Raw genomic sequence first — 26,089 nt, 5'->3', positions numbered from 1 at the left:
ATGAGGTCAGACTTAACACAATAAAATGAATGAATTGTTACCTCAAAGGAACTGATCAAATTTCTGTAATTTGGTTGATAAAAAAATAATTTTTTAAAATGGAGATTGGCAAAATTAGGTTTATGTGATTAATTTTCATTTATAATCATACTAGAGGCCCAGTGCACGAAAGTGGTACATGGGTAGGGTCTCTAGTGGCTGCCAGCCACCTGCTGGGGCCTTCCTACATTCTGTGCTACCCCCTGATGGTCAGTGCATGTCATAGCAAGTGATCGAACTCCTGATCAGTCGAACTCCCGAGGGAACACTTTGCATATTAGGCTTTTATATATATAGACTAGAGGCCCGGTGCACGGGATGTGTGCACTGGTGGTGGAGGATGGTATGCAGGGATCAGCCCACTGTGGGAGTGCTACTAATCCCGGTCAGCCGAGCAGCTGTGGACCTGCTCTCTGAGCAGTGCTCCCACTGTGGGAGCACACTGATGACTATGGGGAAGCTCCTGCATTGAGTGTCTGCCCCCTGGTGGTCAGTGCACATCATAGTGACTGGTCAAATGGTTGTTCTGGTCATTCTGCTGTTCAGTGGCTGGGCTTTTATTATATAGGATAGTATGTAGATCAAGCATCTCAAACTCGCGGCCTGCAGGCCACATGCAGCCCACAATGAGTATTTTTGTAGACCAGCCAATATAACGGCATGTAAGAAACATTCTAATAAAAATTTCATAGCTTAATTTTTACAATATCCTGTTATACATAACGAACTACAACATTCACTAATGACTGATTACTATAATCATGTTCCATTCATTTCCCTTATGCACCTTACACACAGGTGCACCATTTCTCTACACTAATACTAGCAGCAAACATTTTAGCAGCCGATTGTCACGTCATTAGTCTTGGACTGACCTGTTTGGTGTGCACAACTGGAAATATTTCACTTTTGGAGAACAAGAAAAATAGGTTTGTTTGTGTTACGCTTATTAATTTGTGCAGTTATTCAGTGTCTGGTAAGTTAATGTTCAAGAAAAAGTATTAATTTTTTATTAAAATGTTCTATTACTTTATGTTAACAACTAGAGGCCTGATGCACAAAAACTCGTGCAAGAGTTGGCCTTCCTTCCCCTGGCTGCTGGCACCAGCTTCCCTCTGGCACCTGGGACCTGGGCTGCTTTGCTCCAGCCACCGCCTCTACCCACCTGGTTCACCATGTTTCCCCATTCTCCATGCTGAGATCAGAGCCTGCAGGCCGAGGGGGAGGGACCGAGAGGTGGTCAATTCACCTCATAGCAACCAGTTGAGTGGTTGTTCTGGTCGTGACGCTTATGGCCTCTGGCCTTTTATTATATAGGAATTACTCATTTACTTCAGGCCTTTGTATTCAGCATGTCTCTATCGAAATAAAGCTACATTTCTATGAAAATTGAAGCTTTTAACCTTCAATTTGACATGAACTTTAACCTTATTTATTTGGCCAGTGTTAGCCTTTGAGTTTGGTAAGTTTGATGTAGATGTAGAGCCTTTATATTTCCTTACCTTTTATATGCCATATAGATCTTAAATTTCATAGAGATTGTGTCATAATTTTTGTGTATTCCAAAGCACTTAGCATTGGCCAGGAGCTGCCACCCAGCTGTGTTCCCTGCCAGAGCCTTTTGGAATATGGGGCCCAGAGCTGTTTGGAATAAGGGACGAAGAGCCATTTTCAAATGTGGGGTGAGAAGCCGTTTAGAATGGGGGGCAAAGAGCCGTTTAGAATGTGGGGTGAGGAGCCTTTTTTGAATGTGGAGGAAATCCCGTTTAGAATGTGGGGCAAAGAGCAGTTTAGAATGTGGGGTGAGGAGCCGTTTGGAATGTGGGGCGAATAGCCGTTGGCAATGCGTGGCGCAGAGCTGGTGGGCACAGAGCTGGTGGGCCCAGAGCCGGTGTGCGCAGCGATGGACGGTGAACACAGCCTCAGGATGGACGATACTGTCCGGGAGCTCATGGAGCTCTTTCTACAGAGCCCGCTGGTGGCTTGGGTGAGTGCACCTGCCTCCCTGTCCCATTACTGGTGCCCTGGCTCCTCTCCCACTTTGCCCTGGGGACTCCACTGACCCCACCCCCCTGGGCCCTGGCAGTCCTGGGACTCGGGGGTCTTCACAGGTTTCCAAGCAGGGGCGGGGGTCCTGGCCTGGGGGCCTGAGGGGTTTCCTACTCTGGAGCCCATGCACCAGGTGCAGGACCCCGTGGCGCTCCCAGCCCTGGACTGAGATGGGTTCACCTGCTCTTGCCTGGGCACTAGGATGCCGGTCCTGGAGTGGACAGGGTCTGAGGGGTCACCCGGCCCATGTGGCTGGACCACTGGGGAAAAGCACTCACTCCCCCAAATATCCTGGTGTAGTGTTTGATCTCGAGACCAGTCAGTGGATGGTGGTGACAGGTGAGGATTGGGGTGTGTCTGAGTGGGATTGTGTACCGGCTGGGACGGGCACAGTGACTCCAATAGAGACGTGAGAAATACTTTGAAAGTCCCTTTTATTTTTCATTTTTTCCTGTCCTGTGACACTGGAGAAAAGTGGTGAGAAAGTTTGCCTCCTGCTGTCTCGCATCTATAGCCGGGATCGGGGCAGGGAGACAGGCCCTGAGGAAAGGTGGGCTTGGTGCCAACTGAAGCGAGGGTGGGCACTGGGTGACCCTTCAGCCCCCAGGGGCCCTGCCCGCTGTTGCCATGGAGAGCTTCAGAATGTGCACGTGGGGTGACGTTTCCTGTCTTTCTGCCCGCACCCCCCTCCTCGCAGGTGAAAACTTTGAGCCCAGTCACAAGCGGCAAGGAAGACAACCTGTACATGCACTTGGTGGATGGCATCGTGCTGAACCAAGTCATGCTCGAAATGTAAGTTGTCCTCACAGGCAAAGGACAAAACTGATGCTCAGAAGGTGTGATTTAAGGGTGTAGAAATGGAGGAACCTGAGTTGCTGTGGGAGGGTTTCTCGTGGGCCAGTGGTCCCTCAGGATACAGGGCCTTTTGCTGCCATTTGTTGTGGATGAAGAACTGCAGTTTGTTTGATGAAGGATATTTGGAACTGAAGGACTGTCAGCTTTCTGGGGAGGCCCTGGTATAGGAGAATCGCTGAATGAAAGCGAGGCTTTGAGGGCCGTGGATGGAGATGCATGGGAAACTTGCCGAATGGCTCCTCTGTAAATGCAGAATCTCTGGGTACCCACTGGTACCCCAGGGAAAAGAAGGTGTCTCATTCACATTGCACGCATTTTTCACTGTCTTGTGGGAAAGTCATCTAAGAGCTTTGACTCTAGCATTTAATCCCCCCTCTACCAGTTACTAGTTTATTACTTTGGGAAAATTCCTTAAACTCTCCACCCCTCCATTTCCTGATCTGTAATAAGGGATGGAATTTCATAGAGTTGGAGAGGATTAAAAAAGATCATGTATATAGAAAATGCCCAACAAATGTCCATCATCATTGTCATTAGAGTGAATCTCAGAACTGGGTTGTGTGTGTGTGTATGTTTCCATGTGCCTGCATGCCTCTGCTAATGTGTATGTACTTGTGAGTGGACACCATTTTGAATGACCCAGATTGGAATCAGCCGTGCTTGCTCTGTTTTTTCCCACAGCAGGAGAGGAGGGGTTTATGCATCCTGAGCAGAGTGGGATAGACTTTCCTTAGTTGTCTTGTTTAGATTTTGTTCCTAATAACCTTTCTCTGCCCTGAGAGCCTTAAAGGAGGGAGTATTGGTTAATGATCATGATAATTAGTCTGATTGCTCAGGTAGTAAATGCCAGGGCTCTTTTGGAGCATAGTTTCAGTTAGTACTGCCCTTCAGAGCTGGTGGGAGAAGCAGAGGGTCAGAGCCCAGGCCCTCATCCTGGTGCGTGGAGTGCTTTTTAGGTGCAGCGAGCGACCCTGTGTGCTGAGGCCCTTTGGCTGCTGGCACTCCTGGGGAGGTCCCATGTGACTTAATCTGGCCTTCATTTGCCAGGGAAAGATTTCAGTTCAGTCTTTGCAGACACCGTATCTCATTCGCAGACATTCTGAGGATGACTGTTCACTCCTGTTCCCAAATGGGCAGTCGGGGCTGCCACAGCCCCAGCCCCAGTGTCCTCCTCTCCGAGTCAGCTGCTGGTGTCCTGGTTGAATTTCAAACAGCTTGTGGTGGTGGTGGTTTTTAAATTGTACTTCCAGTGACATTTGAAATGTTTGCTTGTAGATTTTTTTCCTATTTGTCAATTTTGTATTAATTATTGGCTTCAAATGAGCCTAATGGCATTGAGATCGATTTCTGTATTTCTCCAATCTCTCCTTCGTTACTGAGGGGGGCAGGTTACTGTGGAAAGAGGAAGAGGCCTGCCTCTCTCCCATCAGACCAGCTCCCAGGAGGCTCAGCGCCCTCCTGAACCCATGAAGACAGCCCTCATTTGAATGATCACCCTCCTGTGTCCTGGGACAGTAACTGTGGGGAAGGGCTTTGTTATGAAAAGCAGGAGAGGCAGCAGCTAAGGCCTCCTGTTGAGTGTGTCCTCTTCAGATAGGAAACCTTTTTGGAGCCTGAGAATTTTGAGAAATATCCTGAACACATATCGATGAGTGAAGTTATAAGTCACTTGATTGAGAATTCTGGTTTCATCACGACCAGATTGGACTTTTGCTGGAGAGTGGAAAGTAAATGAGGCTTTGGGGGTTCCCACATGAATTGCTTGTGTCTCTACTGTTAGCCTGTCTCCTGGGCAGTGGCGTACACCATATAGTGCCACTGACAGATGATGTCGATTTTTGTCCAAGTGGAATTGTGTCCCTAGAATGTAAAATCACAGGACCAGCCAGAGACCCAGGCTGGTGACAGAGGAGGGGGACCCATGTGAAGTAGAACATTAATGATTTTTATGGATTTAAGTCAGAAAATGTACCATGTTTCCCCTTTCTTTCTTTTTTTAAAAAAATATTTTATTATTATTATTTTTTAACCGAGAAGAAGGGAGAGGAGTGGGATAGAGAGTTAGAAAAATTGATGAGAGAGAAACATTGATCAGCTGCCTCCTGCACACCCCCTACTGGGGATGTGCCCACAACCAAGGTACATGTCCTTGATGGGAATTGAACCTGGGACCTTTCAGTCTGCAGGCCAATGCTCTATCCACTGAGCCAAACCGGTTTCAGCTCCCCTTTCTTTCTTGATGGTTCATATATTTTGGTGTGTTCAGTTTCTAACTCTCTTAATCTTTAAATATATTTTGGGGTGGATTATCAATTTTCACACAGTGTAAACTTTTGGGTCTGCATTGCATTTGGTGGTGGTTTGTGGGTGCTGCTAGGAGTGGGAATGGAAATGACATTGACTAAGGGCCTGAGGAGGGCTTGTCGTGGGGTTGGGAGGGATGTGTCCAGTTTCGTGTTTCCTCCCCTAGAGACCCCAGGCCTAATCAGCGCTTCCACCAGCACGTGAACAGCCATGTGAACCTCCGCATTGAGAACTTGACCATCCTGGTCAGACACATTAAGACCTTCTACCAGGTAAGGGCAGCTTCTGCTCCCCAGGACTTCTGTGCTCCAGACAATGTCGTCACTCAAAAGGTTTCCCCGCAGGAAGCCCAGAGGAGATGGTGTTCACGGTGAGGCAGCTGCTTGCTGACACTTGGGGTTTATCACTTGCATCTATTATCCAACCCTCCCTCCCCGCCCCCCCAACCCCCCGAGCATTGTGAGAAGGGCCAGATGGCAGATGTTGGATTCTTTACTTTATCCAGCAAATGTCCTTTGAGCCATGTGCATGGCATTGGGTCTGGTGCTGTGAGGGCCCCAGAGATGAGTCTCCACTGAGTCCCAAAGCACCAGTTGGAAGTGGCTGGAATGGGCTCTGGGGGGTGGGCACGCTGACCTGGTTATTATCCACAGCTCAGCGAGACTTTGTATAGCAGCAATTCTAGGAGTTGCAGGAGATCTGGGGCCACAGAGGGTTATGTTGGGTCAGGACTGTAATGGACGAGCCCCCAGGGTGCCGACAGCAGCACTGGATTTCAGCCTATAGAGTGTCCACTTGTCATGCTCACAATATCTCATTCGCAGATAGTCCGTGGCAGGAGGACCTGATGGCAAAGGGCTGTTAAAATCCCCACCCCAGCTTTGGGAAGGTGGGGTGAAATCTCTGATCTTTATGGTCTTTATATGACCAGCTCGGACGCCATATGGACTGAAACTGCCCCGCTGGGCCCTGGTTTTCACACTTCTTCTGAGCACTGAAACTTGTGTCCCCATATGAGCTTTCTTAAGATCCCAGGTGAAGCCCCATGACTCTGATTGATTGGGGTTTGGGGGACCCTAGTGCCCTCTGCTCAACCGCCACCTTTCCCTCCAGGGCATCTCTGTGAGTTCCAGGGACCTCAGGGAACATGGTTTAAGAACCACTCCTGGGCTGGGCCTGTGTGGCTCCAGGTTGTAGGCTCAGTTTCCAGTTGGGGCAAGCAGAAGGCAGCGGATCAATGATTTTCTCTCATCTTTGATGTTTCTATCTCTTCCTCTCTGAAATAAATAAAATATATATTTTTTGAAGCAACACTCACTGCCCAACAAGTCCCAGGATTATTCTGTGGTTTCACTGAGATCTTGGGCAGACTCCGCCTCTGGCCCTGTTCCCAGCTCACAGCTGTGCTCATTCCATGGCCTGTTGGCAGCACAGCACCCTGACTCTGAGCAGCCTCTGGGCGGGGCCTGGGAGAGCTCAGATGATGGGGCTGAAGTGGCCTCGTTTCTTGGTCTGAGGGGAGCCACACTCAGGGCTGGGCATGCTGTAGGCTGGTGGGTTTCATCTAGTGCTGCCCTTGTGACAGCCACGGACAGGGGGAGGGGTGGTGCCATTGAACTTGGGTCTGGGTTTTGAGGGACCTTGATTCCTGGCTGCAGGCACCATTCGTGGTAAGCAGGTGCTTTTGATGCTGTGTGCTAAGTGCCAGGGAGGTGGATGGTGCCAACAGTTCAGGAGACGAGACCCCTAACTCAGGCTGCGTGGGGGCAGCTGGGAAGGCTTCTTGGAGGAAATGACACCTGAGTGGAGTGATGGTGCGCAACTGAGTTTCCCGTTTGGAGGGTTATGGGCAGGAGACGGGGGAAACAGCGTTGAGGTGAAGGCAGTCCTGTCAGCGTCTGTCCCAGTCAGCACTTGCCACAGTTGCTGGGATGAAGGCCTGTTGTCCTGGTTTCACAGGCATCAAAACCAGGGAGATGCCAACGTGGGACCCTTGACAGGCAGGCCTCCCGCCTCAGGTGTAGCTGGGAGGGCATCACCTCTCCCTGTGGCAGCCATGAAGGCCTCAGGGGAGGGAGGTTCCTGAGGCTCTCCGTGAGCAGCAGGGAGCAGGCAGGCTCTGGGGCGAGCTGTGTGGCCATGCGCATGCCGTCCTCTGGTATTGCTGGTCGAGGAGGGTGCAGGTGATGGTGGTCAGCTTCCCTGTCGCTCAGCTCTAGGCTGGCCAAGGGGGCTCAACCATTGCAGGCAGTTTGCTGCTTTTGGGCACTGGGTAGCACTCCAGAACACGGGAGTCGTCCCAAGAAGGAAAAGATGGCCAGTCCACCCTCAGGGCCCAGAGAGAATCACAGGGAGAAGGAAGGACCTGCCTCCTGGCCCGGCTTCTGCACTGGCAGCTCTTTGAGGGCAGGGCAGGGGTGCGTGGCAGCCTCAGCCCCGAGGCCCAGAGTAAATGTTTGCTGCAGCACTTGCTAAGGGCCGCAGGGCGCCCCTGCCTCAGTCCTGCTCACATGGAGAAAGCCACAGGCACTTGCCTCTGGGCTGACACAGGTAGGTGCAGGCAGGGTTGTGCTGTGTATTTCCTTCCGATTTATTGGAAAATAGAGTTAAGTTCTGGTCATATAAGTAATATGTGCTTTTTACAAACAGCTCGGAAACACACAAGTAGTATGAGTAAGAACCACCCAGAATCCCACCACTGAAAGACAGTCACTATGAGCAGTTCTAATGTTTCCTCCCAGTGTTTGCATGGGGACTTGTGTTTCACGCCCTGCCTTTCATGTTCTGCCTTTTTCCCTCTCTCCTGACATGACAGTGTAAGCATAACCGGTCATAGTTGTGAAGCGACAGTCAGGAAAGTTTTCCAAAAGAAGTACTGCCCAGCGTCCCCTTGTTGTGAGGGCTTAAATGAATGAAGTGAGACAGACATTCCTTACTCTGACCAGGGAGGGTGAGAGGTCACCCCTATGTAGAGTGGGATCCCTCTGCCCGTGGCTTTTCAGGGAGACATGTCAAAGTCACAGAATCCAGGCAGCGCTTCTGCCACCCTGGCTGTCCTCTTCTGAGGCATCAGGGCAGGGCACTTGGGAATACCAGAGGCCCCTCTTGAATAGCACCAGCTATTTAAGAAGCTCAAGTTTTGCCTCTGAAAACCTGGGGAGACTTTGTCCTTGACCTTTTTTAGAGGACGGGACGGCATGAGAAGCAGCATGGCCAGGCTCAGTCTGAGCGCTGGTGTTCAACCAGGGTCTCCGGCCTCCTCCTGGCCCGCTGCTTGGTCGCCTCTGGGGTTGGGGCCAGGATTCTGTGTTTTCAGTAGTTCCTTGGATGTTGAGTCTTACGTCCTTCCTGTCGCACTGGGAATCAGTTGGCTGGAGCGGTGGTTCTCAAAGGGGGTTCCCAGCCCAGCAGCAGCAGCACCTGGGAACTTGTCAGCAACCATCTGGGTCTGCGTCTCTAAGCAGCACCCCTCCCCGCCCCAAGACCTGCTGTGGAGGTCCTGCCTCCATTTTAACAAGCCTGTGGGGATGCTGATGCACCCTCCCACGGGAACCCCAGGCTACAGAGCACACGGAGTGATGTATGGAAGGGGCACCTTCCCCCAGTTCTCCTGGGGCCTAGAGCTCTGTTCTCCCCAGTGACTCCTCTCATCACAGACAGTGGACACATCTCACCTGCTCTGGGGCAGGAAGGCGGTCCTGGCAGCCCTGTGAGGAGGGGCCCAGTGATGCCCAGGTGACCAGAGGGCTCACTGAGGGAGTTGCCAGGAAGGGGCCTAGGAAGCCACAGTTGGGCAGAAGGCCTCATTCAGTCTCTGCTTTTAAAGAAGAAAGGCTGGTGGGGGTCAGGGGGCACCAGCTCCAGGACAGACACCCCAAGGGGTGAGAAGCCTGGAGGAAAGCTGACTCTGGAGCAGAGCCGCAGACCGCCTCCAGCTGCCTGCGGGTCAGCTTTGTGTCAGTGCCACACAGCCCTTGCTGTACTTGCTAACAGCCAAGCTCTTTTTAACCTGAGTCTTTTTAAACTGAATTTTGGGGCGCAGTGGTTCATTTTTTACATCGGAGCCTGGAGTCCTTACATGAAGCACAGGTTCACTCCATAATGGAGCCAGTAGGAAAATAAGGCCAGTGTAGCGGGAATTCCCCCGTGCAACAAATATCAGACGCATGTTTATTCTTTGGGCTGTGCATTGTGTCCCACCACCGTTCCCTGCCCTGGACGCCTGCGATCTGGCCCTTCCTCTGGGCAGTCAGGGCCTCGTTGTCATGTGAAGCTGCTGAGGCTTCTCTGGCTGCATGGTGGCGGGAGGCCCTCGGTCAGCGGCTGGATACATCCCGTGTCTGTTGACGGACATGTACATGTTTGTTTCGAGTCCACATAGGGACATCGATCCTGACACCTGGACCCTTAGATGGATGTAGGGACCCACCTGTAGGACCGACTCTGAAATGGGAGGTTTGCTGAGGTTCTCTGAGCTCCTCCCCTCAGGTGTGTTCCTTCTCTGGGCCTCTGAGTTCTCATCTGTCAAGCAGAGGATGGGCCTGGGCCTGATATTCCACATCCCATGATGGCCAGCGACCACCACAATTTCCAGTTAAGAGCACCTCGAGGAAGTGTCGTTTATGATTCCTTGAACTTGGCTTCTTCCTTCTGAACTCTCACCTTGGTTAGAAGGCTCAGCAGACCCCAATATTGTTTTATGTCTATGAGGAAACAGCAGAAGAAATAGTCTGGGGTTGTGTGATCTTCTGTAATCCCTTCTTCTCTTCATTGTTTTGAAAAATTAAAAAACTAACAGTACCAGTGTTTATAATGAACACCTGAGTATTCTTTTTTTCGAATGAATATGAACATACTAGAGGCCCGATGCACAACAATTCATGGAAGAGTAAGCCTTCCTTCTGCCTGCTGCCAGCACCTGGCTTCCCTCTGGCACCCGGGACCCGGATGGCTTCCCTTCAGCCCCAGCTTTGTCCGGAAGGATGTATGGTCTAATTAGCATATTACCCTTTTATTATTATAGATGTGATTTTTTAAAATGTTTCTTTTAAATTTTTTTTAAGAAATAAATTTTTTGCCTGGTAGGTGTGGCCCAATGGTTGAGAGTCAACCTATGAACCAGAAGGTCACTGTTCGATTCTCAGTCAAGGCACATGCCTGGGTTGAGGGCTTAATCCCTTGCAGGGGGCATCTCATCATTGATGTTTGTAGCTCTCTCTTCCTCTGCCTTCCTCTCTGAAATCAATTAAAACATATTTTTTAATAAAAAGAAAGATTTTTTTCCTGATAGAAGTCTCCAGGATGCCTCTACTGAGTCCAATTATCTCCCTCCCCGGAGATAACTGCTATCATCAGTTTGCTGGCTAACAGTTCAAATTTTTATACTCTTGCCGTGTGTGCATATATGTGTGCATGTATTTGTGCATGTGTGTGTATACATGAGTTTGTATGTGCAGCTGTGTGTGTCACTATATATACACACATGCACACACACTAACATTACTTTGTGTGATGTCTTTAGATAAACTTCCATACACTGCTTGCACCTTTTCCCCACTCCGCCTTCCCTTTGAGACCTGTCAGCTCTGTGTGGCAGTTGTATTGGATGAGCATGGGGCTGACGACTAAACATTGGAATTATCTTTAGAAATGTGCATGCTCCATTTGAAAAATGGAAACTTTAGTTCCAAGAATAGAAGGAAATGTACATCTGACATTGTTGGAGGAACATAGACATGATTAAGAAAATGTTAGTCACCTCTGATGTGGTGACATGGGACCCCAGATAGCCAAGAAACACTCTCCAACACTGAGTGGAGAGGGGCTTGGTGTGTTGGGAGTGGGTACGCCTCATGGGGTAGCATCCCTTCCCTTCTCCCCTCCCCAAGTTCTGGTGTGGACAGGAGCCACAGAAAGATGACAAGAAGGGAGGATAAAGTCAGTGCATAAATGTTTGACGGTCCTGTAAACTCGGTGGCTGTGCCTAGGCCACCATTCTAATCTGATGATTCAGAGAGAGTTCTGGGGTGTTCCGCTGGGCCCATGGTGCTATGGTCCCCCTTTTCTTTATCAGTGCTGGCTGGCAGGACACTGAATGCAGACATTCAGTGAATTATTCAATAGAGAGACTCCTGAAAAAGTTGGAAACATGTTTTAAAAGGGATAAGAAGAGCTTTGTTGGTGAGGAATTTCTCTAGTGACCACTGTCTAAGGGCAAGAATACCTGTGAAACCTACCCCCTTACTTGTCTTCTGAAAAATTGGATTTCTATCTTCTGATTTGTAAACAGCAAGGCCCTTCTGGACAGGGAAGACCACCTGCCCTGGAGGCGCTCTGGAAACACATTGGAGGGTCAGGGTGAGCCGCACACTCCGAGGAGGGCTGGTTGAGACCCCCAGACCCGGGGCTGGTGCCTGGGCCTGCTTTCAAAGACCCTTCTGTGAAGGCAGCTCCATTCCCGAGCCACCTCTCTGAGGGGTGCAGTGTGGCTGTGGTCTATCCCTCTCCCAGGGAGGGCGCTGCTGTAAAGGAGAGAAGTCTCCACCTTTACAGCCTGCACCAGGGACCTGCTGACACAGCATCCTGAATATCCTATAGAGACCCCGCAGCATCTCTTTAATTTTCATTCTTTACTTTGGTTGCACCAGCAAATCATACCACGGAAATAAAGACATCTTTTTAAAAGACACTCCCAGCCCAGCCGCTGTGTCTCAGTGGTTGAGCATCAACCTATGAACCAGGAGGTCACAGTTGGCTTCCCAGTCAGGGCACATGCAGGGGTTGGGGGCTCAATCCCCCAGTAAGGGGCGTGAAGGAGGCAGCCTATGGACGGTTCTCTCTCATCATTGATATTTCTCTCCACTCCCTCCCTCTCCCTCTGTGAAATCAATAAAAACATATTTTAAAAAATTTAAGAAGACACTCACACCTGATGCTGCTGTCCTGGCATGTAACGTATCCTCTTCCCAAGGTCTCTGAACATATGCAGACATGATGTTTATTTGGTTATGATGAGGGCAGAAGTACAGGCAGCTCTGACTTTTCACATTTATTTATGTCCTAACTATTCCTTCCTCTCACACAGCATGTTCCCAGTTACCTTGCAGTGGTTGCGCTCCCCCAGTGACTTGATAAGCTGTCATGTTGTTAGTCATTCTTTATTTTCCTTTTCTGTTCTCAGTGGTATCTTTCCTCTTTGTTTCTGTAGGAAGTTCTGCAGCAGCTGATCGTAACGAGCTTGCCGGATGTTTTGATTATTGGCAAAGACCCGCTGTCTGGTGAGTGAAAGCCCCCGTCCCCCCTATGGGCTTGGCCAGTGCCAGTGGCTCTGGGCAGCTGTTGGACACAGAGCTCTGGCTGCCAGCTTGGAGCCAGCACAGTGAAATCACGGGGTCATCCCGGTGAGATTTTAAAGGATGGGTTTGTTCCTCTGGGCATGAAGCCATGGCCCCTGCTTTGGTGGGCTTAGGGCCTGAGTCATATGTGGCCTCTCTGGGGGTCTCTCCTCCTCAGTAAATGTGGAGTCAGGGCCACCTTCACAGGGTGGGGACCTTTTGGTAAGAAAGGAAGAATCTGTGGAGGAACTCACATCTCTCTTCCACGGGGACACTGTGATGCCCTTTTCAGTCCGTGGTGGGTCTCACCAGGAAGTCCTGGCAGGTCTGCCACTACACACTGAGGCCCGAGAGGGCAAGCGTTCCAAGTCCTAGCCTCGGACACTCGCTGTGACCTTGAAAGACCGAATGAAATTGCTCCTGGACGTCTTCCAGAAAGTCAGAGTTAGTTCATGCTTGTCAGGTGGCTCCTGGGGAGGTAAACAGGCGGCGGATCTCCTCCGCCACATCCTGTGCGTCTGCCTGCACCATGGCTCCGGACCAGCACCATGTTCTCTTACCTCTGGGCCTTTGCACGTGCTGTCCTGTGCCTGCAACGCTCTCGCTCACTGTGTCTAACGCTCCCCCCTCACCCTGTGGGTCTCAGCTCAGAGGTCACGTCCTTTAAGAAGCCTTGCCTGATCTCACTGCAGACTAGAGGTCCTTCTCCAGGTTCCCTGGGCGCTTTCCAGCTCTTGTGCATTGTCCATGTTCTTGGTCTGAGGCAGAGGACGGTGTTGATTACGACAAAGCTCCCAGCAGCCGGAACACATGGGTGCCTGGAAGGGAGCTGTCTGTAGGTTTGTTTCTAATTTGCCTGCTTAACTGTCACTGAGCCAATCTCGCTGGCGGGGACCCACTAGAGAGTCTTCTGTGTGTTTGAAACTATTCAAAACCCACAGTCTGGTAGATTTATGAAAATACCAGTTTTTCTTACTTCTGAAATCCTGAGAGAAATTGGGTATAACCTCCCATAAAAAGTGAGAGAACTCCTGCTTCTCTCCTCTCTCTCTCTCTCTCTCTCTCTCTCTTGCTCTCTTAAGTTTCATCAGAATCTGTTTAGGGAAAACAGTCACAGGATGCCTTTGTATGCAACACTTGTTTTTATCCACTCACCCTGGTGAGAACAAACACAGCACTGCTCCACCTGAATCTCCTAGTGCCCTGTTTATCGCCCCAAAGCTTATTTTAAATCATTTTTCCATGAAGATTTTTTAAAAATTAATTCTCTACCTTTAAACCTTCTCCCCCCTCCCCACCTCTGTTAACAAAACATAGGAAACAGGAATTCCATACCATACTTTTCTAACAGTGCTCTGGATCAGATTTAGTTTTTCTTGATGCCTGATGGGTGGGAATGAATGAATGAATAAATGAGTGAATGAATGAATGGCTCATGATTGTCATGTGTGTAATTGCCAGTGCTGATGGAGTGGAACTCTTTGCTCTTTCATTGAGCCTGCTCAGACTGTAGATTGAGTGTGTGTGTGTGTGTGTGTGTGTGTGTGTGTGTGTATACAGGGTTTCTAGTCTCCTCCTTGCTTATGCTCTTGCTATTAGTAGTGGAGCAGTGGGCCTATCCTACATGTGTTTCCACTTTTAATGCTGTTTTCCTCTGCGGTGGCTGGGAACATGGACCCTCAGAGCTGTTGGAGTTATTCCAAAGTATGGTACAGTTAGACCGTCTGCCGTGAACATCAAGATATTCTGTATGAACTCTGCCTTCTGTTTCTGCTGCTCCACGCCCTCCAAACACTTTCTCTCTGGGTGTCAGCTCTCTGCTGGCTACAGCACCATATACAGGCCTGGGGGAGGTGAATCGCTGTAGGAAGAGGAGCTGGTGATGGCTGGGAGGGTCTGTGCCTGTAATATCCACCAAAGGGCTTACAAGAGGCACTTACTTGCCTGTCATCTGGGGAGTGATTGGGGGGTGGGTGGAGGGAAGGTCACATGGGCACATGGGCTGGTGGGTGAGAGCACTGTGGCCATGGAAAGGTTTTGGTGGGACTGCTTGGAGGCTTTTAACACTCCTATGCTCATTCCCTTTCTTTTTTATCAAAACTGAAATGTGGCCGATCATCAGCTCAGCATGAATAGAGAAGTGAGTCAGGATGGAGATTATATTTATGAATGACTATGGATTGGAGCCTTGGGGCCAAATGAAATGCCTCAAGTGAAATAATAATCATAACTCTTTGAAATTATTCCATTTTAAACACTGAGTTCTACACTTATCAGCAAAGGGACGTCTTTGCGGGTAGTGGATGGATCTGCAGCACCCATCCTTACTGAGCATATTGTTAAGAGTGGGATCTGGATGGTCCATGGGGACCCTGGGGTCCAGCCCTCACCCCGCCCACCCTCCTTCAGGCTGGGAGATGGCAAGGAGGGTGCAGTTTAGGTCAGTGAATGTCCAGCCCCCAGATCTGAGACTCAACCATAGTGTCTTCATCACAGGAAAGGTTGTTTTTAGCTATTTCTCATTTGAGAGCTATTAGGACGAGGTCACCTATTACTCCATACACACCTTACAGCCCAGGATCTGAAATAAAGCACAGCACTCATTCTTGGGACACGAGTTTGTTTTCTTCATCCCAGGGGTCATTGGTAGTACCTTGGGCCATTTAGCACAGTGCAAGGGCATGTGGGTCAGTCTTCCAAGAAAACAATGCTTTTTCTGGCACATTTCTTCTCCCCCAAGTAGAACAGGATATGATGAGAAAGCTAGAATACTAGAGAATTTTTTTCCCCCCAAAACCACTCTGCACATCACCCAGGCCAGCTGTCTCCATTTCAGAGATGGGAACTGAGGCTGGGGGACAGGGTACAGCTTGGTGGGGTCACACTGCTCCTGGTAACCAGCCAGGTCTAGAGCTCAGTATTCTGAGGCTGTTGATATAAGTGCCTGGCACTTGTAAGCACATGAAGATGCATAATCTAGGAGACAGTGTAAAGAGATGAAATGTGATTCTTTGGGTCCTGTCCGATTGGCAGAGCTGAAAAGGAGCAGTTTGATAGAGTTGGTCTGGGTCTGGGGAAATCGGGCTTATCATATGTTGGTTGTGAGAGAGTGAAATTGTAAAAGCCTTTCTGCCTGGCAATTTGGCAGTAGGAAAAGCTTAAAGGACGAGTTTTCCCTAAAGAGGTAAATAAGAATCTGCTTTACAAACCAGCAGCCAGGGGTGGGGAACCTTTTCACTGCCAAGGGCCATTTGGGTATGTATGATATTATTCGTGGGCCATACTAAATTATCAACTTAAAAATTAGCTGCTATATTTGGTCGAACATTTAATAATCACACGCCTAATACCTGAAGAGGACCAGGCCAAATGATTTTGGGGGCCTTTAGGGCAGGACATTCCCACCCCCGCTCTAAGTCCGGGCCTGTGTGGTTTTAGTTGGTTGGATATCATCCAGTGCACCAAAAGGTTGCTGGTTTCATTCCTGGTTAGGGCATATGCCTGGGTTTCCGGCTCTATCTCAAGGTGGGGGGTGGGGGGAATTAGCGGGAGGGGGTGTGCAGGAGGCAGCCAATGCATCTCTCTCACATCGATTTGTCTTTCTCTCCTTTCCTCTCTAAAATACTTTTTAAACGAACTGCTCTTCTTCCTTCTAAAAACCAAACAAACTGGCCACTAAGATGTTGTTTAGCATCATTTAGATTTAAACAAAGAAAACTTGAGCCTCTGGAAGGAAACTGGTTGAGTAAGTTGGTGGCCTTTGTACAAAAGTGACGCCTTAGGTTGTCTGGGTTTGCTTTGCAACACTCCAGCCAAACACTGATGCTGAGGAACAGCAGGAGGAGGGCAGCGGGACAGACGTGCAGGATGTGGGCTGCGTGAAGCTGGGGGTGCGTCTGGGGCTTGTCTATTTGCAATGCTGCACGATGAACAGGTGGAGTTGTGTGCGCCTCATCTTAGCGTCCACTCAGCTCTTCCTCAGGAGACGCCTCTCTGCCATTGGGCTTGCTTCCTGCACACACTAAAGAGATGCTGATGTTGACGTTCATGGATTATCATGGGAAGATATTGATGACATACTTGAGTGGGAAAGGACCACAAATACTATGTACAGAATTCCCATCTGGCTTAAACAATATACAAGCCCATACGTAGAAAACAGATGGCAGGGTACACCCAAGTTGAAATCACTGGGTAGAGAAATGATTTTTTTTTTGCTTATCTGATTTCCCCCCCACCAGCAGAGTGGTGTATCACTGGTGAGATTTTATGAGGAGATGAGTCTACTTAAATATGTTGCTCTTTTCATTTAGCAAAGGGTATGGAGGAAATGAAGAAGATGCTGGTGCTGGTGCTGGGCTGTGCTGTCCAGGTAGGGATTGGGCAAGGGTGGAGGGGGCCTGCCCTTGCCATCTTGTGTGTGGGTTTGTGGGGATAAACTCCCCCTTAGTGAGTGAGGTAGGAGGGAAGCTGCCTTAAGTCCAACATGACCCGTCCCGGCTTCCTGAGAGAAGGTACCACTCATTAGGTGGCAGCCGATTCTAGTCCCAGGGCACCTTTGGCAAGAAGCAAGTGGGGAGTCCTCAGCCCAGGGTGCCCTTAGCAAATTGTCCCCAGTATAGGGACACCTAGACCAAAGATCAGAAACTCCATCCTGCCTGGGGGCCCCATCTGACCCTCCCTGATTTTGGAAAAAACTCTCATGGGCACAGGGCCCCACTGGATTCTTCATGTATTATCTCTGGCTGCTGGCACAGCACAATGGCAGAGCTGCGACTAAATGACCCGCAGACTCGGAGATGTTCCTACCATCGGCCCTTTGAAGAGGAAGGCTGTCACCCTGGAGCTCTTGACCTTATCTGGTTTAAGAGTCACTGGAGTTTGTTTAACGTGCAGATTTCTGTGCTTCACCCCCAGTGTTTTCAACCTGATGGGCTTTTTGAAAACAAGTACCCCTGGTGATTCCTCTGTGGGTGGTCAGAGCAACTTCTAGAGAAACCTCTGTCTAAGGGACAGTAGGGAGGACAGATTCTTGGTTATAAAGGAGGAAGCCAGGGGCTGGTGGGCAGTTCATTTGGAAACTATTTCTGTGGCTGTGGTGGGCCCAGGTTGCCTCCCTTGCAGAATGCTTCCATTAACATGTGTTACCTCCACAGTGCGACAGGAAAGGGGAGTTTTTTGACAAAATCCAACAGCTGGACATTGAAACCCAGGCCGGGATTATGGCCCATATCCGGGAGGTAGGTGTGTGGCTGGCTTTGTGGGGCTTAGCCGTGGACCTCTACTCTGGTGGCAACCAGGAGGCAGACTCTCACCACCAAGGGAAAGTTTAAAGACTACATCACCCATTAGTGATTGTCCTAATTTTAGGTTTCATACACTAGACATCTTGAACCTGTTTGGAAAGGTAGTCATCAGCAAGCTAAAACAAAATGAGGGTAAAAAAGTAAAAAAAAAAAAAAAAAAAAATTAAAACACCTCAATCAGGTCTCCGTTTGCCTCCTGTTCTTGCCTACTATGGAGCCAAGCTGGTTTTAAGTACTGTCAAGGGGTTTGGCCTCAGAATTTGATTTGCTCTGAAAATGTGCTCTGGCCCATGTGGCTCTGCTTCCCATGGCTGATCTTCCCAGGGAAAGGGTCTCCGTTTCTGTCAGTGACGTGGCAGAGACACAGGCTGCCAAGTCCCAGAAGGGCAGTCGCTGTAGACTGGGCCCTGGGGTGGGGGCGGGAGGGCTCTGCACTGAGGGCAACCCCTCTGTCATGGACCTTGGCAGAGGTGGTCACATCAGAGAAGTGGTTTCCCTGGAAACTGGGCCTGTGGGGCAGCCACCGACCTGAAAGTGTATTTCCCTGACATCCCCCCTCCCTGCAGAAGAAGCCTTGTATGATTTAGTTACCTTAGGAGATGTGGTTCAGCCTTCAGTCCGATTGGACAGATGAGATAAAGGCATGAGAAAGACATGAGCAGGAGCACCTAGGAGCAGGTGTGGGGCTGGCAGGGGCCGCTGAACACAGCACCCCAAGCCGGTGCCAGGGACAGGCTGGGCTGAAGGGCACCCATCCCCAGGCACCATGAGTGGTGGGTGCTGAGTTAGCACTGGAGCAGGAGAGGGAAGTAACTGGTCAAAGTGGAGGGGAAGTCAACATTGTCCTAAATAGGCTCAGCCATTCCTGTTAGCCTGAGGACCATTCTGCTTTTGTTAAATCCTCACCCGAGGATATTTTTCCATTGATTTCGAGAGAGAGTGAAAAGGAAGCAGGAAGAGGGGAGAGGAAGGGGAGAGAAAGACTTAGATGTCAGAGAGCAACATCCACTGGTTGCCTCCTGCAAGGGACCAGGCTCAAAGCACTAACTGAGGTATGTGCCCTTGACCTGGAATTAAGCCCGAGACCCTTCGTTCCCCAGGCTGGTGTTCTAATCACTGAGTGAAACCAGCCGAGCAGGGTAGCAGGGCTTTTGAGGTGCTCTCCCCCTCCACTTGCCCCTCTGGGCAATGGAAGAACTTTGTTGGTGCACCTCACTCAGTGGATTGCCATTTGTTTCCCCTCTTGAGGCCTGAGTGCACCAACACTCACCTTCCCACACTGAGAAGACACGGACTGAAAACAGACCTTCTGCCTCCTCGGGCTGGTCTGGGGGCTCAGGTTGAGAAGGTGAGGTCAGGCCCTAGCTGGTTTGCTCAGTGGTTAGAGTGTTGGACTGCTGACCAAAGGGTCACAGGTCCCCACAGCTGCTCCCTGCCCGGCCTCCACAGCACCGTCCCCCTGTGTCCCCACAGGTGACCCACCACCAGGAGAGCCTGTTTGACCTGCAGTGGTTGGAGGTCCCAGGCATGACCCTGGAGGAGCTGCAGTCCCTCTCGAGGAACATGGCGTTTCAGCTCAGGAGGCTGGTGGATGAGCGAGACAGTTGCAGGGAGGTGTGTTTGCAGGTGGCCCGGCAGCTGGGGGACAGGTGGGGAGGGGTTTGGGCCTGGGGCTCTAGTTATGGGCCTGGCTCCTCATCCTGCCTTCCTCTCAAGCTTGCACACTGTCTGTCCTCCTGGTCCATTTTTCTTGGGGGCTGGGCAAGGGCACTTAACCTGCAGGGCCCAGTCCCCTCCCAGACACCTGCGTGAGGACAGATGTTGAGCTTGGGGGCCCTGCTCCATTCACTCGCCCTGCTGTCTCAGTAAATGTATCCTCGCGTTTTTAAAACTCCCCCAACTTTCACCTGCGCCCCTCCTGGCATTGCAGTCTCGGCTGCCATCTTCTCTTTTACTTTCTTCCGTCTTTTGGTCATCCTTCAGCAAGTTGTAGTGCGGGCACTGTGCCAGGCACAGGAGCATGCAGGTGAGACCCCTCTGTGTGCCCTCTGTAGCTGATGGTGACCCTGACCCTGGAGCGGGACACCAGCAGCCGCCCCAGCGAGGACACGCAGCACCTGGCCGTGGAGCTGGCAGACACCAAGGCCAGGCTGCGCAGCATCAGGCAGAAGCTGTGAGTCCCCCAGTGACCCCGTTCTTTCCGCCCTGTGCCCTGTGTCACCACACCTGCTAGCACCTGTGGTTCACTGCCATGCAGGGCAGTAAACGGGGGTGCTCTCTCACGTGCCTGGGAGGGTCTGGGCTCTGCTTTGATCCTGGTCCCTGTTGGGCCCTGGGTAGTCTGCTCCCTGCCCATCCCCGGGCCTGCACAGCAGGGTTCTGCTGGGCCTTTAGGGCTCCTGCCAGTCCAGACATGGGAGGCTCAGAGCAGCAGCCTGCTGCTCACCCTCAGGCCCAGTGTGGGTGCTCTTGGCTGGAGGGAGGATGTGACTCTCCTGTCCTGTCTGGTGGGCCTGCTCCCCCTTTCCTGCAGCTGGTGATAGCACCATGCCTGGTATCTTGGGAGCTGCCCGCCTTCAACTCCCCGCCAGTGGGCCTCGCTGCCTGCCTGGCTGTGGGCTCCTTCCCTGTCCCGCACCCTCAGAGGAAAGCTCAGGTCTGTGGTGTGGTAAGAGCAGGCATTGAAAACGTAAAGCTCACCTTGGAGTCGGGAGCGTTTTTGCAGCCCCGGGTGCAGACGCCCTCCTCACGCCCAGAAGCCAGGTCCCCTCTCCTTCCCCGCTGGGGTCTCCCAGGTGGTGGGCTTTCCGGGTGCTTCTGAGGAAGCCCTCACCACGTCCTCCCATCGCCCCCAGGGAGGAGAAGACGGAGCAGCTGGCAGACACCCGGCATGAGGTGGACCATCTGCTGCTGGAGCTGCAGGAGTCCGATCGCTATGTGAGCGGGAGGCCTGTCCTGTGGGGGTGGCTGGGGGGCTAGGGCGCCCCAGTCACCATGGCCTCAGGTCCAGGAATGTGATCTGGGACCTCTCCTTCCCGCTCAAAGCAGCGCTGCCTGAGAGTCAGTTGTCTTGGGAGCTGCTGTGGGGTGACATGCTTCAGTGACAGCATATGGGGCTCCCCCTCGGGGGTCTGCACATGGACCAGCTTGGCCGCCCCTGGCTTCTCCTGGGGCTGCAGGGACTTGGGCCTTCCCCAGCCCCGAGGGTGCCCTGAGCCAGGTCCCCTGCCTTTGCCCACCTCCCAGAACATGGAGCTGGCAGCCAGTGCCCAGTCTGCTCGTGATGCCCTCTCTGAGCTGGACTCCCTGAGGGAGAAGGCGAGCCGCGTGGAGAGGCTGGAGATGGAGGCGAAGGGCCTCAGACAAAGTCAGAAAGACGCAGACTTCTATGCAGCCCGCATGAAGGTGAGCCCAGCCAAGGCAGGCAGCCAGCGGGCACTTGTGTCCTGGAAGAGGGGAGAGGGGCCGTGATGCCTCCCCAGCTGGCCCTCTCCCTGCATCCCAGCCAATCTGCAGGACCCCTGGGCTCCCTCTGTTAGTGGAAGGAACAGGGTTGGGAATGTGGTTGAAGGGCCTCTTTCTTTTAGGGCTTTTCCTTCTCCTCCTTCATGCTACAGTGATGACTTTCTAGTCACTAATCTTTTTTTAAGAGTCCTTGTAATTTCTGTGGCTAAATCTTACCAGGACTATTTTCTCATCTGTGAAACAGAGATAACTGTACTAGTCCGTGAGGTTTTTACAATGAAAGAGGTAAGATACCTGGTATTTGGGCAAGTCCCATATTAAGCTCTCTGTGGTGTAGCCTACTCGGATCCTTAGGTTATGGGTCTGTTCAGGGGAGGGTGTTAGGGTTAAGAGGGGACAGAACCAAGAACCAGGCAGGGTTACTGGCGCTCTGAGCACGCAGCCGACTGCTTCACGTCAACAGCGGGTTACAGACCCTCTCCTTGAGGATTTGGGAATGTTGCCTCTTCTGCTGAGCCCGGGGTTTAGAGGCAGTCTGAGGGAGCTGGGTGAAATCAGGATGGCAGCGCACAGTGCCGGGCCTGCTGGATGTAAGAAATCATCCCCGCTGCCAGCAGGAAGCTTGCGAGGGGAACACAGGTCTGTAGCACAGGCTGACCCTCTCCTGGCCACGCTGCTGGTAGGCAGGTGCGCAGGGGCAGGCGGTTTGACCGGAGACCTCAACATGCTCTCCTGCTGCAGACGGGCCCGGTTGGGGATGGCTGTGGTCCAGGTTTGGTGGTTCCTCAGACCTACTCAGAGCGTGGCTGTTCCCCAGGAATGTAGGTGGCGAGCTCCCCTACCCCCTGTGGAGAAGGCGCCCTGGGCGCTGTGCCAAAGCAGCCTGGCCCAGGCAGGGGTGGGGTGGGAGGCCAGCTCTCAGCTTTGTCCTGGAAATGGTCCCCGGGCCCTGCTGGTGATGAAGGGCATCCATCTGCAGCACAGACCGGTGTGGGGCACGGGCACCCTCACTCACTGGAAATGCCACAGGTGGGAGGGTTGCAGAAGGTCATGTGCAAGCTTCCCCAGACTGCTGCCTCCGCAGCCTCCTGCACACTGGGGACCTAAGGCAGCCCCCACATCTCAGCCGACAGTCTGCCCTGTGGATGGGGGTGGGTTTCAGGGCTCAGCCTCTGTCTCCGTGTCTTTTCCGGCCTGTCCAGGCAGCCTCGCTCAGTCATGCATACGCGGTGACTGAAGGTCTGTGTGGCACCGAGCCCTGCGCCAGGAGCAGGGGATGGAGCACAAAGCAAGACTGGCTCCCTGCACTCGGGAGCTTCTGGGCTTTTGCAGGGTTTTGCAAACCCCATTTCCGTGTTCTCAAGGTGCATGCCTCAGGATAAGAGCAGCAACGTTTTTCATATTGATTAATAATTTTGCTGTGAAACTAGTAATGCCTTAAACTTGGCGTTAGTAAATGAATAACAAGAGAAACAGCGTGGTCCGTGGAGGCCAGGCCACATAGAGGATGAGTCACACTGTTCTCCGAGGCCCATGTGCCGGGGCCCAGGGAGCAGTGAGGACAGTGCTCGCGACCTCATGCTTACATCGCAGTGGTTCCAACAGCCCTGCAGGCTGTGCGCAGGCCTCCCTCAGCCCTGCTTGGCCAGGTTTCCTGCGTGCAGCTTGAGCCCCTGAGGGCAGGGGCAGGGTCCTGTCCCATTGCATGCCTGGGGCTGGCACACACAAGGCACTTGGTAGTGACCTCACAAGTCACGTAAAATCCATCTCATCATGAAAGACTTGCGGCCTGGGGAGAAGGACGGGGGAATCAGAGGTTTTGTCTCCTTTGGAATGGTGACAGTGTCGGGTGTGACGGGTAGCGGAGCAGAGAGCCCAGCACGACTGTCACGTGGACACCCACCAGGCAGGGGCTCTCCTATGGGTACAGGGGGAGCCACAGACAGCCCGGGTGCCCTCCCTGAGAGCCCGTCCAGGGTCAGCACTGACAAGCACATAAAAGGGGAGGGTGTCAGTGCCACAACCTGAGGAGAGAGCCCTGGGAGCCCCTAGGCACAGTGAGAAGTGGGGGTACACTAGGTGCACCTACCGCCAGTGGACACGGTTCTGGTCAAAGTCCACAGATGGGCCCCTGAATCTGATCATGCAGGGAGGGGCAGAATGGGTGGTGGCAAGACAGGTAGGAGCTGGGTTTAAGATCGTCCTCGGGACTGGTGGTCTCACACTCTCTGCCTCTTCCAGGCCCAGCCTTTGCCACTTTAGGACTCGGGCACAGCTTCTTGCCATCTGTTCTCTCACTTCTGCAGTGCTGGGCTGTGCAAAGCAAGTTTAGATATTTCTGCTGCCTGATATATGGTGCACATGGGAACAGTAGCTATAAACCATCTAGTTCCACGCTGTACTCTGCTTCTGGACACTTGTCCATCCCTGTTGTCTCCAGGTCCTTCAGGGCCCAACTCACATGGCACCTCTGATTCCCCCTCATGGCGTGATTCAGCTGACAAGTGTCTTTGAACACTTCTGGGAGCCCCAGGAGAACAGAAGTGCATAGTCCTGCCCTGCAGAACTAGCCTTGGGTGGGGGACAGGCCAGCTCTGTGTTTTGCTCATAGTAGGCACTCGGGGTGCCCCAGCGCCTGACTCAGTGGGTGGGACAGAGTGGAGCTGAAGTCCTTCTTAGAGGGACTATTCCGGCTGGGATTTTCAGGCTGTGCAGGAGTGGGTTGTAAAGGTGAAGGGGCAGGCTGTGCTATGGGAGCTCAGGGCCTGGGGGGATGGTGATACTGGCGAGGACTGGTGGGTAGACTTGCTGGAACACTAGATCAGAATGCTGGCGGCAGTGGCCAAAGGGGGAGAGCTTAGCCTTCTTCCTGCTTAAAGCCCTTCCATGAGCTCCGGCTCACATCGCTGGTAGTAGTCGGGGCCCCTTACCCACGCGGGCTCCTCAAGGATGGGGTGCAGGCGCTGAGGGCAGTAGAGAGACAGGTCTGGAGCTCCCCAGCCTGAGATCAAGCCCAACTTCACCCCTGGCTGGCTTTGTGACTTGGGGCTCATTCATTAATTGACTCAAGGCAGCCTCTTCGTGTGTAGGAAGGGATTGTCCCTGCCTCCCTCTGGGGCTGTTGTGAAGAGTGAATGTGCAGAGAGCTCCGAGTGCAGGGCCGTGGACAGGCAGAGAGGGGGCAGCCAGGAGAAGCCAGAGTCAGTGACCATGCCCTTCTCGCTGCCAGACTTAGACCAGAACCGTGTCCACTGGCAGTAGGTGCATGGTTTCCCGTGTGGGGAAATGAACACGTGATAGATAAGCAGGGGCTACTGGCCCATGCCCAGTTGTTAGAACCATGAGTGGGGCAAGCATTGGAAAACTGCTCCCTGAGAAAAACAGACATGTCCCTATGTATGGGGGCTCACAAACTGTAAGGGCATTCAGGGGAGACTCAGCCCCCTAAAACACTGTGTGCTGCTGGGAGGGCTCTGGAGCGCAGGACCAGGGATGAAGGGAATGAGCTGAACGGCTCCCCTGTGTGTGCTGGGCACTGGGACAGGAGTAAGTGCAGTGGACCTGCGAGGGTCCAGCCATTGTGCTCCACACTCAGCATGTGCCTGACACTCAGAGGCCATAGTACTTGTTTGTTGTGTCTTATAGACCCCTCATTTCCAGGAAACTGCTGAGAGCAGGTGTGTGAAATGTTCAAATAGGAACTGCATATCGAACCAAAGCTCATCTGAATTTTGTTTTAGGACCCAGATCAGTGGAGTGACTGTTGAGTTGAGAGGCCTAGACTGAGACTTCAAACCCACTATAGACTCTCAGCTCCACCCCTTCCTTGTTAAGGAAAGGGGCTCAGCCAAGTCCCACACCTGTCAACAGGTGCACTCGTCCAACCACCCGAGGCTGTACGTGTCAGACACTCCCTCCAGAATTTAAATAGTGTCTTGCTTTGGGATTTTTCCATCTGGTCTGGCCTCATGGAGAAGGGCAGGGGCTCAATAGCAGAGACAGAACTTCCTGAGGCTGCAGAGTCATCCCTAGGTTGTTGGTTTGGGTCCAGGGGCCTGGAAGCGCTGTCGTCATGACCAGGGGCCTTAACCTGATGGCTCTCATGTGTGTTCTTGCTGACTAGGAGCTGATTGAAGACAATTATACTTTAATGGACACCAAGGGCCTTCTCCAGGAGCAGCTGACTGTCGCTCGGTCCCGGGTCGATAAGCTGTACGAGCTTGAGGAGGAGAATGTGCAGCTGAAATCAAAGCTGCGCCACCTACAGTTGGTAGGACAGGCTGTTGTCGCCACATGTAACACAGATAAGGGCAGTTTTAGGTTCATGTTGTGCCCTTCTCTGATGTTCGGCTACTGGGTTGGTGCTGCTGCCGACACAGTGACCCGCTGACGGCAGAGAGTCTCTTGGTAAGCTCAGCGGCTTGAGTGGGCGCCACTTAAGGGTCCGAACGCAGAGAGGGCCTGTTGCTGCGTTGCTTTCCTGTGAGGGTGGATGGATGTGGGCATCTGTTGCAAAATGGGTCTCTGCTGGTGTTTATGTGTGGAATGAGCTGTGCTGTGTGAGTCCCTATGGCCTTTCCAAGGCGTTAGGCCTGCTAAGGGGCCACAGAGTTGCCATCATCATAGCGCTTTCTTTAAAGCCCTGTGCTGTATGTCACTTTGTTCAGAAACTGCTCAGAGACCTTGGGTGTCTTCATCCTCTAGGTCACTGGGTCAACATGCCTTTTAGTGGTTGTA

The 26,089-nt window shown here is 52.0% G+C and overlaps 1 protein-coding gene across 1 annotated transcript in view; it reads left to right on the top strand.

Moving 5' to 3' along the window:
* Window positions 1-1,966: 1,966 nt before the first annotated feature.
* The window catches only part of LOC129151816 (protein Daple-like), a 47,686-nt gene continuing 23,563 nt past the window's right edge, over window positions 1,967-26,089 (top strand). Inside the window, 11 exon segments of the mRNA XM_054727945.1 lie at window positions 1,967-2,026; window positions 2,786-2,880; window positions 5,414-5,519; window positions 12,455-12,524; window positions 16,895-16,953; window positions 17,738-17,821; window positions 19,361-19,501; window positions 19,942-20,060; window positions 20,743-20,824; window positions 21,134-21,292; window positions 25,476-25,622. Of these exon segments, the coding sequence (XP_054583920.1) occupies window positions 1,967-2,026; window positions 2,786-2,880; window positions 5,414-5,519; window positions 12,455-12,524; window positions 16,895-16,953; window positions 17,738-17,821; window positions 19,361-19,501; window positions 19,942-20,060; window positions 20,743-20,824; window positions 21,134-21,292; window positions 25,476-25,622 (1,122 nt within the window).

Source organism: Eptesicus fuscus, chromosome 16 (assembly GCF_027574615.1).
Source record: "Eptesicus fuscus isolate TK198812 chromosome 16, DD_ASM_mEF_20220401, whole genome shotgun sequence".
Lineage (NCBI taxonomy): Eukaryota > Metazoa > Chordata > Mammalia > Chiroptera > Vespertilionidae > Eptesicus > Eptesicus fuscus.
This window is presented reverse-complemented; position numbering and strand designations above follow the sequence as displayed.